Below are 13648 nucleotides of genomic sequence, written 5' to 3'. Positions count from 1 at the left end.
GAAGATTCATTGCTCTTCCTTGCCTAGAAAATCCAGTACGCCAGCAGTTACTGGACGCAAGAAGCTTGTAGCTATTCTTTGTATCTGTTAGTTAGTACTCATTAATAATCTGTAACAAGTATTCTTTTCATTTGATTATTTTAATAAAGTTTGTTAAACATTTATTATAAAATCATCTGACTGGACCTTGGATTCTTTGAGTACCGTTTTCTTCTGCCTGGAAAGTAAGTCCTTTGTGGAGGAAACGCACAAGGGGTGAGCATTCTTTTTGATAAAATAATTATTGCCATACATTATGATTTGATCATAAAGCCTAGCCAAAGAGGCAGCATATAGCAGGGTGATGTTATATTGCAAAAAGGTTCAAGAAGTACCGCAAAAGACAGACTTATAATACTGGTGATATTTCTATTATTTTATAGTAGAATTTTACTTTGTATAGACTGATCGTCTAACTTCTTAAAGGCACAACTAAAGGATAGGCTCTTTAGTTACTGCGAGATTATCTCTATAAACTCTGTGGATGGTTTTAGAATAATTGGGAACGGTATTGATCGTGATCCATTACACACATTAACCTGACATCGCTAGCTTCAATCTAAATTGTTATTGCTAGCACAACACGCTACTAATTCACTAGGCTGTTAGCGTGCCATCCGTGCGCTCTTTATTTATTTTCTAGCGCGCTCGCGCCTTCCGTGCGCTCTTTATTTATTTATTTATTTATTCTCTAGTGCGCTCGCGCCTTCCGTGCGCTCATTTATTTATTTTTTTCTCTCACACCTTTTACGAGTTCATAAAAAAACTGTGGTGAGTATCATTCAACAAACACAGTGAGTCATGTTATCTTCTCCTCTTATTGTCACCTGCACGTCATGTAACGTATAGCATAGCCTTCTCTGCCAGCACAGGTTTTACATGTGATAAATGCAGGGAGTTAGTCAGGCTGGCAGAGAAGATTTCAGAACTAGAGACACACATCCAAGCTTTAATCGAGGTTAATTGTAAGAGTGCTAGAGCTTTAGATACTGCTTTGGATGCGACTAGCTTAGTGAACTCTGTACATGGTTCAGTTCCGGCTGAAGTTGAGCCTGTGCAGCAGGGCAATTGGGTGACGGTGAGACGCTGTAGTCGCGTGACAAAACACCGCTCTTCCGTTCCGATTACCATAACAAATCGATTTGCCCCACTCAGTGAAACACCCACTGAGAATCCTGCTGAATATGCCCTAGTAATTAGTGATTCTATCACACGGAACGTGAAAATAGAGACACCAGCCACCATAGTGACATGTTTGCCGGGAGCAGCGCCTGACATCATAGCAAATTTAGAAGTGCTGGCTAATGCTAATCGTAAATTCTCTAAGATTATTATTCACGTCGGCACTGATGATGTTCGACTCCGCCAGTCGGAGATCACCAAAATTAACATTAAAGAGGTGTGTGAACTGGCAAGTACGATGTCAGGCACTTTCCGGACAAGATGGCCACTGTTGAGCCTGAGTCTCCGGATAAGATGGTCGCCGCCGAGCCTGTTCCTGAGCCGGTGTCTGTTCCTGAGCCGGTGTCTGTTCCTGAGCCAGTGTCTGTTCTTGAGCCGGTGTCTGTTCCTGTTCCAGAGCCGGTGTCTGTTCCTGTTCCTGCGCCGGTGTCTGTTCCTGTTCCTGAGCCGGTGTCTGTTCCTGTTCCTGCGCTGGTGTCTGTTCCTGTTCCTGAGCCAGTGTCTGTTCCTGAGTCGGTGTCTGTTCCTGTTCCTGACCCGGTGCCTGTTCCTGTGCCATGGCCGCTCAAATGGTCGTCTCTACCATGGCCGCCTGAAGGATCGTCTCCACCCTGGTCGTCTCCACCATGGCCACCGGAAGGATCGTCTCTGCCCTGGTCGTCTCCACCATGGCCACCCGAAGGGTCGCCTCCGCCCTGGCCGCCCGATAGACCGTCTGATCTGCCCTGGCCGCCCGATGGACTGTTTGATCCGCCCTGGCTGCCCAATGGACCATCTGATCGGTTCTGGCCGCCTGATGGACTGTCGTCTCAGCCCTGGCCGCCTGATGGACTGTCGTCTCAGCCCTGGCCGCCCGATGAACTGTCTGCTTCGCCCTGGCCGCCGGCTAAGCCGTCACCCCCTGTTCCTTTCATGGACCTGATACCCCCATTCCTCCACCTGATCCTCCACCATTCCACCTCCCTCCTGGACTCTATGTATGTAGTTGTGTCTTGGAGCGTCTGGTAGCCGCTCCGTAGAGGGGGGGTTATGTCACAGTGTCTGGTTTGTGTTTCCCTGGGTAACCACTAGAGGTCCTCTTCTCCCACGGTGTCATTCACTCATGACTACATTTCCCATCATCCTGTTCTGTCACTCATTGATCATTGCACACAGCTGTTTCCCGTCACCTTGTTAGTATCTGTGTGTATATATCGCCTGGTTGTTTCAGTGTATGTCACAAAGTCCTTGTTATTCGTCACACCACTTCCTGAAGTCTGCTTTTGCTTGTTTCTCGGCTGTTTCTTGTTTTGCCTTGTTTTTGGATTTCTTTTATGGTTTTGACCCTTGCCTGGACTGGATTACGAATATGGATTACCCAATAAATACAGCATTTGGTTCTTACCTTTTCCAGTGTGTGGGGATCATGACAGAAAGATTACTGTTATAAACATGAACCTCGTCCCAAAGGCAAAGGGGGAGGAGTTGCTGTAATTTATAGTAATATCTTCAGAATTACTGAAAAGTCTTGTTTTAAATATAATTCTTTTGAAGTGTTGTTGCTAAATGTAACACTAATCACGTTTAACATTTGTGCTGGCTACTGTATACAGGCCACCAGGGCACCATACAGACTTTATCAAAGAATTTGCTGATTTTCTATCAGAGTTAGTACTGGCTGCAGATAAAGTACTAATTGTTGGTGATTTTAATATACATGTATGCATTGGGATTGGCATTTAAATACATTCTGAACTCTATTGGAGATAGACAACACATGTCAGGACCTACTCATTGTCGTAATTATATTCTAGATCTAATATTATCACAAAGAATAAATGTTGATGCCGTTGAAATTCTGCAGCAGAGCGATGACATCTCAGATCATTTAACTAGTCTTGTGTAAACTTAATGTAGCCAAGGTTGCAAAGCCGACTCCGTGTTATAAATATGTTAGACCAGGGATGGGCAACTTCGGTCCTGGAGGGCCAATGTCCTACAGAGTTTAGCTTCAACCCTAATCAAACACACCTGAACAAGCTAATCAAGGTCCTCAGGATTACTAGAAAGTTATAGGCAGGTGATTTTTTCAGGGTTGGAGTTAAACTCTGTAGGACAGTGGCCCTCCAGGACCGAAGTTGCCCATCCCTGTGTTAGACCTTCTGCCACTTCTGCCACTAAAGATTGCTTTATTAATAATCTTCCTAATCAGTTTCATCATCTCAGCATCCCAGATAGCTTAGAAGAACTAGATATTGCGACAGAAACTTTTAACTCTCTTTTCCAGTACTTTAGACACAGTTGCTCCGTTGCGTTTAAAGAAGATTAAAGAAAATAGTCCAACGGTGTGGTACAACGAGCACACTCTGCCCTTAAGAGAGCAGCCAGAAAAATGGCGCGTAACTGGAAGAAAACAAAACTAGAGGTATTTCGCATTTCATGGAAAGAGAGCACAATTGCATAAAGTACCCTGTACCAAAAACCTTTAAGCTGGCTATGATTAAACGCTTGTTAAAAAAACGCAACTTGATCCTACAGAATTAGTCAATTACAGGCCGATCTCGAATCTACCTTTTATGTCAAAGATACTAGAAAAGGCAGTATCCTCACAACTATGTTCCTATTTAGAAAGAAATGATATCTGCGAAGATTTCCAGTCAGGATTTAGACCGTACCATAGTACTGAGACAGCTTTCATTAGAGTCACAAATGATTTGCTCTTATCATCCAATCGTGGTTGTATCTCTCTATTAGTGTTACTCGATCTAAGTGCTGCATTTGACACCATTGACCACAATATTCTTTTAAATAGACTCGAAAATTATGTTGGCATTAGTGGAATTGCATTAGCATGGTTTTAATCATACTTATCTGACCATTATCAGTTTGTAGCAGTAAATGAAGAGATGTCTTATTGATCACAAGTTCAGTATGGCGTACCACAAGGCTCAGTACTAGGACCGCTGCTGTTCACTCTGTACATGCTACCATTAGGAGATATCATTAGGAAACATGGAATTAGTTTTCACTGTTGTGCTGATGACACTCAGCTCTTCTTTCCTCAGCAACACAAAAGAACCATATGCAAGTATCAGCTTTGTTGAGCTTTTAATGCTTTAAGAGTGTTCGCCCCTGCTTAGGGTGATTTGATTTCTTGTTGTCTCTCAACTTACTTTGTCTGTGATCTTGCCATACTGTGATCATTCTGTGATCTCTCTCTATTCCTCTCACTCTCTCATTCTCATTCTCTTTCATTGTTTACAGCCATTATTCTGTTATATATATATATATATATTTTTTTTTTTAAATAACTGTAGTCACATGTATTCGTAGTTTCATTTATTAAAACCCATTATATTCTTGATTGTCTCTGTCTGCTACTCACATTACAAAGTCCCTTAAATGTTAGATCTAAGCTACAAGCTTTACATTTGTTGATACTTTAATTAGTATTTTTATAGAACAGAAAAGTTATTTTTCATGGCCAGAAAAATAGCCTTTTCGCGAGAGTCTATAAAAGGATAACTTTTCTTGAGAGTTGATAAAAGATCGTGCGATCAGTTCGCTGGACGAACAGATTATTCGATTATCCTGAAAATGTATCTATTCTAGACTATTGGTATATTGATGGTTAATTATAATTCGTTGTGATTGATTATTGATATATACAATTGATCTATTTTTGCCTACCTGTATTGATAATTGATTATAATCCGTTGTATTTAATTATCCCTCTATACAGATACATTAGCAAAAGTATTCCCTTTTCGGGTGATTTAACCTGTATGCGATACGTTAATCATATCCCTGATTAATTATTAATATTCCCTTTATTCGAGCTAGTGTCCTTACACAGTCTTGTCCATTTCTATACCACGATACTCAATATGTTGTCTCACAGTAAGTAATTTTTCCCTGTTGCATGCACAATATTTGAGGGTTCCCCTACCTGCCAAATCCTACTTTAACCACTGTATGATACAGCTCTTCTTTCTGAATGATCATAACAGGAACACAGCAGAGTGAGGTGTGAGGGATGAATAAAAAGGCAGCAGAAAACTCTGAAGTCTGTGTGTGAATGGCCTTCTTGCAAGAATAAAGTACTTCAAAGACAAGTGGGTTTGCTTTTCATTGCAGTCTCACCACTAAACAGATCATTTCTGCAACAAGCGGGACAGCACCAACATGAATCTTTTGTAACAAAGTTAAAAAAAAGAAGCATTTATCATTAAAGTCTTGTATCAGTTCATTGACATCTAAATCTGACGTAAGGGAGCCAGACATTAGAGCATTATCAGCCTCCAGGTGCCGGTCAGAAAACATGTCCTGGGAATGTGAGGTTAGGGTGCGAGACCAACGTACATGAGATGGTGCTGTACTGGGTGGAGCTGGAAGAAGTGTAGAAGAAAATACTGGTCTGTGGTCTGAGAGTGGAGGGTCACTGATCTCAATATCAGCCACCGATAGACCACATGACAGTATTAGATCTAGTGTATGACCGTGACAGTGTGTGGGACCATTTACCCATTGAACAATGTTTACAGAGGATATTACATTTAAAAAGTCTTTAGCTAAAGCAGAAGCAGGGCAGCATACATGAATGTTAAAATCACCAATAATTAAAATATGATCATATCTCGTCAAAGCATCCCCCAGGAGATCAGAAAACTCATTGATAAAGTTACTAGATGGAGGTGGACGATTAGCAGGAGTAGAATAGGATAGAGGGAATTTAAATGAATTTCCTGGACTTCAAAGCTCGTAGAAGTGACTGTTGACAATAAACGACACTGAACATTGTTTTTAAAAATAATCATGAATCCCCTCCCCTGCCGGTTAACCGGGGAGTGTTAAAGTCATACTCCGGGGGAACCAGTTGGGAAAAAGGACTGATATCACCTGCTTTTATTAATTTATTTATACAGTTTAAAGTTACAGGGAACTTACGTTACGTTTTATCCACGATTCCGTGGCGAAGAAATAGTCCAGATTGTTAGAAGAGATGAGGTCGTTGCAGATTAAGGTTTTGTTTACTACAGATCGAACGCTGGCGAGGGCCATCCTAAGTTGGCATGGTATGATAAATATGTAAGGGATAATCCACGGCTAGCCATGCATTAAAGGATTTTAATGCACGACGTAGAGGCGAAGAACCACCCGACACGAAGCGGAGAATTAAATTCTTTAATGCATGGCTAGCCGTGGATTATCCCGCTTATACCTTGGTTATTTGCCAAGTTAAAATGATGTTTACAGTGTAATTTTTTAACAGACGTGTAAAAATGACGGTTATTTTCTTAAGTTACGGCTCGTTAGTTCTAGAACTCCGTCCGCTTTAAATAAAGTAGAGCCATCGGATTGCTTTTATTTGAATGAATTATCACATTTATTTAAATTCATTATTAAAAGAGAGAGACAGAGAACTGAAGGAGAAGGAACAGAGAGAGAGAGAGAGAGAGAGAGAGAGAGAGAGAGAGAGATACGTGCGCGAGTTACCTGTGTGCGTCTCTTCTTTAAAGTCTACAGTCCCCTCGTTGCTTAAGCATATAGCTAACTTAATGATTCTTTAATGGATTTATTTCAAATAATTTATGAATGACAGGCAACACTGACAGTGACAAGGCAATCTTTATTTGAACTAATCATGTCATTTATTTATTGTTAATTCTTTGTGCCGCTTTTTGTCATTCAACGTCTTCTCCAAGTCTTCTATTTCGTCTTGTGCCTGGGCCCATTTCTCAATATTGCCATATTCACCATACAAATTAAACGATATGCAAAAATGATCCATTTAGCCTACCTAAATAAACGTTTTCATATGAGTCTCTCACTCTGCTTGCAAGTGTAACTGCGTTACTATGGTTACCAATGTAGCGGATTAATTTCGAACTGTAATCAAACTGACTGGAACTACCTGTGCATTAAACGGTTTTACTGCACACCTTCCAGCCAATCAGAATCGAGTATTTAAACAGCCCATGGTATAACTAAAAGTTGTTGCCGATCATAAGCGATCAACGAGTGACAACGTAGAAGCAGCAAAGTCAATAAAAACATACCAAGTAACGCAATGGGTAGACGGCAAGCCGCACACACCGGCGCCATCCTCAACCTTCATGATTTATATATTTATAATGTTATTAACAGTATCACCATTTGACCATGTGCTGTTCTTGTGCCACTGAATAATGAAATGCGATGAACCAAGAGGAAGATGAAGAAAGATAAGAAGGAGGGAGGCGTGGCCAGACGTTTTCCTGACAGGCGTAGCTAAGGTGTGAATTTTAAGTATGTTGTTGTTTTTTTAGTCGTGTTTATTGTTTGCAATTCATGTGGAACTAAGTAAGTGCATCTTGACGTTTTGGTTACAAATCAGCTGTGAATGCCATCTCTCTTTCTCTATCTCTTTTTCTTGTTTATCTCTTTCCTTATTGTATTTATTTGTGCTTTTACTTTATCATTTAATTATTTCTCTTTAAAAAACATCTACAAATGACATCAGAGTCATTAAAACAATTTCATGAATGTCTGGAAGTGGCAAAACCCATGGCTGACGAGTTGGAAACCCCAAAAAGTAAAGTTTTTCATGCATTATTTATCTTTCAATTTATCTAAATTTAAAGAAAATGGCTCTGCACATGCCTCCCCCAAATATATCATTTAGGTTTTACTTTTAGACTAAAAAGAAAAGAAAGAAAGGGAACTGAAGTCTCCAATGTTTAGAGACCAGCACGGGAACATCCTAGCACAACGTGTTTGGAAGAATCGATCTGGTCAGTAAAATATAGTCCTACTGTTGTTCACATATCATTACATGTTGTGTTTGCAGGTAAAGCTGCTGCACTAGGGCTCTCAGAAGTTGAGGAGGTGCAAATTAATGACATCCCGCAAGAAGTCCCAAGGCTTGGTCAGCTTATTGAATTGAAAGCCTAAATAATATCAGCCTTTATATTTAAATTTAAAATGTCACATATAGGCAATACTGTCAAAAGTACATAATGGACATTTCCATCATGCATATGAAGTGACAAAGCCATATAAGAAATTGCATTGTAATGCACAGTTTGTGAAGAAACTTTAGTTGAGACATGAAGCAGAACTGTATTGATCTGACAGCAGCCTCACAACCCGTTTTTGACATATTGTCAAAAATAAAATTTCCTGGCTTTTTTCATGATAGCAGAGGTCTAGGGGCTGCGAACCTACCATATAAGTTTCAAAGCAGTCAATCCACAGACAAACCATGCACGTAGTCAGCTATGCTTGTTTTTATGTTAAATTATCAGTGGTTTGTGAATGCTTTAATAACAAGTAATTTATCACCATCATTACAGGTGTTTTATTTACTGTACTTGTGAGCATCACTAAGCCATAGCAGGCTACAGCACACATGACCCTAGTTACTTGTGGTTGGCCTGGCCGTGCATCACTCAGAAAACAACAGCCCAATCAGAAGAGAGGCTCATGAATATTAAGTAGACAGGCCAAAATCGACCTGTTCTTGGCAGAGCTCACAGCTTGGTAGCTGTGAAAATATATTGAGATGGTTTTTGGTACTTATCCCGCAAATATATATTCTTGAGGACATCAAAACCTAAAATAAAACTTCAGAAAGGTGTACAATATGGGACCTTTAAGGGACACGCCACTAACACCAGTCATTTCAGACAGGGTTCAGAATGGAAGATGAAAATAATCATTATTGCTAATATAGCGTATAACTGTTGAGCTAAGTGAACCTGAAGGTAGTGATGGTGAGATGAAGCTTCATGAAGCTTTAAAGGGGTCATGACATGAGAAACCAAATTTGCCTTGATCTTTTGGTATATAAGAGGTCTTTGTACCATTAAAACGTCCTGCGAGTTTCATAGCTTAAGACGTCCTCCCCATTATAAACGAATCATTTATTTAATCAAGCTCTAAATACAGCTCGTTCTGGATCCATGGTATGAAGTGACGTCACGGTACGAAGTGACGTACCAGTCGTTTGCATATGACCGCCTCCAGCGTAGACAACTACGCTTCAAGCGCAAGATAACCAGTGGTGGACAGTAACGAAGTACAAGTAATTCGTTACCGTACTTAAGTAACTTTTTAGCGTATCTGTACTTTACTTGAGTATCATTGTTTTGTGAGACTTTATACTTTGACTCAACTACATTTCGAAGTGGAAAACCTTACTTTTTACTCCACTACTTTCCTAAAACTTGTCGTTTCTTTTTACGTTCCTTTCCACAACATACATGCGTAACCAGTGACAGGTCAAAATAAGTACACGTGCTCCGCAAGTGTACCAATCAGAACACGTCGTGTTTCGCGCAGTTTGGGCGCTGCTGCTGACTGCGCCTGCGCGCTTTACTGTCTATGGCTGCTGCCTGCCTGCTTCTTTTCGCTGTCACGTTTAGCCAACGCAATAATGGAAGAAGCGCCAGACATTGAAATTGAGCACCCATGGCCATATTTAAGCGAATTTTTTGAAGTAGTGGAAAGGAAGAACGAGTCGTTCATTTTTAAGTGCCTTCTCTGTCTGCCTCAGAAGCATACGATTTCTTCTTTCAAGAATTCGCCATCCAATCTAAAGAAACACATCGAGGTAAGTAATTTTCAGTTTGACTGTGAAATTAATTAAAGGCTAATATACCTGTCGTTTTACCCAAACTGGATATAATACGCTCATACGTTGTGTTAATAATAAACGTGGACATCAGTTCCATTGTGCAAGGTTAAGGTAGGAAACTGCAGACCTTTAGCAAAGCTCATTAACACCAACACTGCAAAAAATGCTTTTCTTACTTAGTATTTTTGTCTTGATTCCAGTCCAAATCAGTCCAAATCTCAAAAAATTCTTAAATCAAGATTCATTTACTAAAGTAGTAAAAGGATATAAGATATTATGTCTTGTTTTTTGGGGAAATAAATCAAAATTAAGTGAGTTGTTGCTTAAAAAAAGCAAAATTATCTGCCAATGGGGTAAGAAAAATTATCTTGTTTCTGTTTGAATTAAGGTTATTTTTCTTAGTGGATGCATCTTGATTTAATAATTTGTAGAGATTTGGACTGGAATCAAGACAAAAATACTAAGTAAGAAAAGCATTTTTTGCAGTGAAGGCACTTGGCTAGAAATAGCCTAACATTACCACCTAAAAATGCCATTTACTTGTCAAGCTCGTTCATAGAATGTGTAGTGTGTCTAAAGAAATTCAATGTAAAATGATGAAAATGCATTTAGGCCGATGCATTTTTCTGACATTTAGGCTTCTATTTGACTAGGTTTACATGCAAGGTATGATTGATTGGTAGCTACTAGCTACTTGAACAGTAGCCTGCCACTGATGTAGGCTAGCTAGTTACTCAGCCTTCTCGGCAGCCTACTTTGTACATGCAAAAAAACATGAAATGTGCACTTCATTTATGAAATTGAGATATATTGCTGTGAAGATATTATGTTCATGATGTGTTTTCCCCCCTTTCTTTCCAGAGAAAGCATTCAAGTCACTTGGAAAGATACAATGCCCTGACAGCCCCTCGAAAAAGAAAAGCTGAAAACCCAGTTCCCTCCACTTCCAGACAACTGAAATTAGGAGAAACAAAAATTGTGAATCAAACAAAGGTAGACAACGTAGTCATAAATTTTGTAATTCAGAGTCTTCAACCATTTAGTGTGCTAGAACAGCCTGCGTTTAATGCTTTAGTGCAAGAGCTACAGCCTAATTCACGTGTGATGTCCAGAACTACATTGCGCCGGAAAGTAGAAGAGGGTGCCCAAGAAATGAAGAGAAATATTAAACAAGCAATGTCCTCCATTGAATTCATTGCCACAACAACTGACTGTTGGAGTGCAAGAAGGAGAGGATTTCTCGGGGTCACTGCCCACTGGGTGGATCCAGATTCATTGAAGAGGTGCTCTGTGGCACTTGCTTGCCGGCGGATTAAAGGGCCACACACTTTTGATGTGTTAGGCAGTGCATTGAATGACATCCATTGCGAATTTGGCATAGAGAAAAAAATAGTTAGAACCACCACAGACAATGGGTCCAATTTCATAAAGGCATTTAGAGAATATGGAGAACAACAACAAGATGAGAACAATAACTGTGCCTCCAGTGTGACTGAAGAGGATGCTTGCAGTGATGATGATGAACAGGAAGAGGAAGGTGTTGATGTTGACTTCATTGAGGTAACACCGATCTTAATGGAAGATGATGGCTTACAATTTCAGCTTCCAAAGCATCATCGCTGTGCATGTCATCTATTAAACCTTGTTGCCACAGTTGATGCAGCCAAGGCCAATTCCAATGACTCCTATAAAAGACTGTCACGATCAGCTTTTGCGAAATGCAGTGGCTTATGGAACAAGACATCTCGATCCTCCACTGCTTCAGATATCATAGAGGAAACGTGCAAAATACAACTGATCCGGCCAAATGACACACGATGGAACTCATTATTTCTCTCTGTTGAAAGAATCGTGAGAATAATCAAAGATGAAGGAGAAGGGGCCCTGAGAACTGTATGCACTGCACTGAAGTTGCCAATGTAAGTGTAACTTTTTTAAAATATACCTTTCATTCCAATATGTAATTTTGGAAAATATTGCTTAACTATTCAGTTGCTTTAAGTAAGGGGAAATGGAGGACAATTATAGTCCGAGCAGCATCACCATTCATCACACACACACACACACACACACACACACACACACACACACACACACACACAAAATCACTCACTCACTCACTCTCTCACAGACAGACACACACACACACACACACACACACACACACAATCATTTACTCTCTCACAGACAGACACACAATCACTCACTCTGTTACAGACAGACACACAAACACACACACACACACACACACACACACACACACACACACACACGACTTAAGTGTTCTTTATGTTTGTTAGGTTGAGTTCAGTTGAAATTTCCTTTCTGGAGGAATTTGCCAGAACCATGGGTCCTCTCGCCAAAGCCCTCAACATCCTTCAAGATGAGACGGATGTTCAGATGGGATGGCTTCTGCCAACTCTGACGCTCCTCATCAATAAGCTTGAACGAATCCACATAAATTCCAGGTAAAGATTCTTTCCCCTCATGTTATTAAGGTGTATTCCTTATCATACACAATTCAACTCCCTTAAAACTTCATATAGCATACGTGTAGGAAGTTAATGTGTGCCATTAGTAAAATTATTTATAAAAAGAGGCCTTTATGAACACATTGACCAAGAACACAATAGATGTAAGACCGTCAAATCATATTTCACAATTAAGTATTGGGATGCTTGTTGTTATTGTCATTGTCTCAGTATAAATGCACGCTGTAAATGTTGTGATATTGTACTGTATCAGTTTCTCTCCCCCACCTCTAATTCCAGGTACTGCAAACCTTTGGTGGATGCAGTCCTAGAGGGACTACAAAAGCGCTTTAAAGACATGATGGCAGAACCAGAGTTTATTGCTGCTGCCATCCTGCTCCCAAAATTTAAAACAGCGTGGACATCTGATGAGAACCTATTAAACCTAGGTATGTATCTATGTATGTACATATGTTTTGTGGCATTTTTATTTCAGATGTCATGCGCTTAGTTCACAAAACAAAAGTAAACAAAAAAACTAAACAAGCACATTTATATAAGTTTATTTACTTAAAAGGGTGGGGGGTGGGGGGTTGTGACCTGGATTCATATATATGCCTAAAAGGCAAGTTTGATGTAGATGGACCCCATAGCCTTATTGTTCAAGGTACTACATGCTGTTCATGTTGTTCAGGAAAAAGAACAAGGAAATTTGACACAACCTAGACTGAGTTGTGGCCAGGGAGTAAAGCTGATCTAATGGGGCATAGAAACTGATCTTTGCCCTCATATGTCAGCTTTAGCTGCCTATCCATAACTGTGCATGTTGCTCCAAATTAGTTCATTCTTTTTCCTCTGTACTGTACACTGGAATTTCCCTATCATTTATATAACATGATTTCTGGCATCTGTCCCAATATTTGTTGTATATTAGGACTTGCCTACATCAAGGACCATCTGGAGGAAGAACGTTCACATCAGTCACCAGCCAATGGATCGAGTGCTTCAGATGACGATGACTTCTTTTCAAGCATGAAGACAACTCATGGGCAGGAAAGTGTTAAACAGCTAGAAGGGTACCTTGCCTCTAAAGTAGACAACAAAGAGATACTGCAATCTTATCCTGCGGTTTGCAAATTGTCTCTTAAAATCAACACTGCCTTACCAGCTTCTGCTGCATGCGAACGTCTCTTTAGCACTGCTGGACTGATTTTCAGCCCAAGAAGGGCAAGATTGGATGCCAGAAATTTTGAAAATCAGCTCCTTCTCAAACTAAACAAAAAATATTTTAGCTTTAGGTAGGTCATACAGTTAACAGTGCTATTTCTGTTATTCTTCTGTTATAGCACATTCTACGTAC

At 40.1% G+C, this 13648-nt stretch overlaps 2 protein-coding genes across 2 annotated transcripts in view; both read left to right on the top strand.

Annotated features, from left to right (window-relative positions):
• Nucleotides 1-8102: 8102 nt before the first annotated feature.
• Nucleotides 8103-13648, top strand: part of LOC309480162 (uncharacterized protein) — a 44134-nt gene continuing 38588 nt past the window's right edge. The window contains exon 1 of the mRNA XM_082144553.1: nucleotides 8103-9244. The gene's annotated coding sequence lies outside the window, so the exon portion shown is untranslated. The remainder of the gene's footprint in view (nucleotides 9245-13648) is intronic.
• Nucleotides 9244-13618, top strand: LOC309479807 (zinc finger BED domain-containing protein 4-like). The gene is made up of 5 exons (XM_082143995.1): nucleotides 9244-9793; nucleotides 10679-11736; nucleotides 12118-12285; nucleotides 12589-12737; nucleotides 13223-13618. The coding sequence occupies exons 1-5, from the start codon at nucleotides 9617-9619 to the stop codon at nucleotides 13588-13590; spliced, it is 1920 nt and encodes a 639-aa protein (XP_082000121.1). The 5' UTR covers nucleotides 9244-9616; the 3' UTR covers nucleotides 13591-13618.

Source organism: Leuciscus leuciscus (genome assembly GCF_965113295.1).
Source record: "Leuciscus leuciscus genome assembly, chromosome: 1".
NCBI lineage: Eukaryota > Metazoa > Chordata > Actinopteri > Cypriniformes > Leuciscidae > Leuciscus > Leuciscus leuciscus.
The sequence above is the reverse complement of the archived record's forward strand: the minus strand, read 5'-3'. Positions and strand labels throughout refer to the sequence as shown.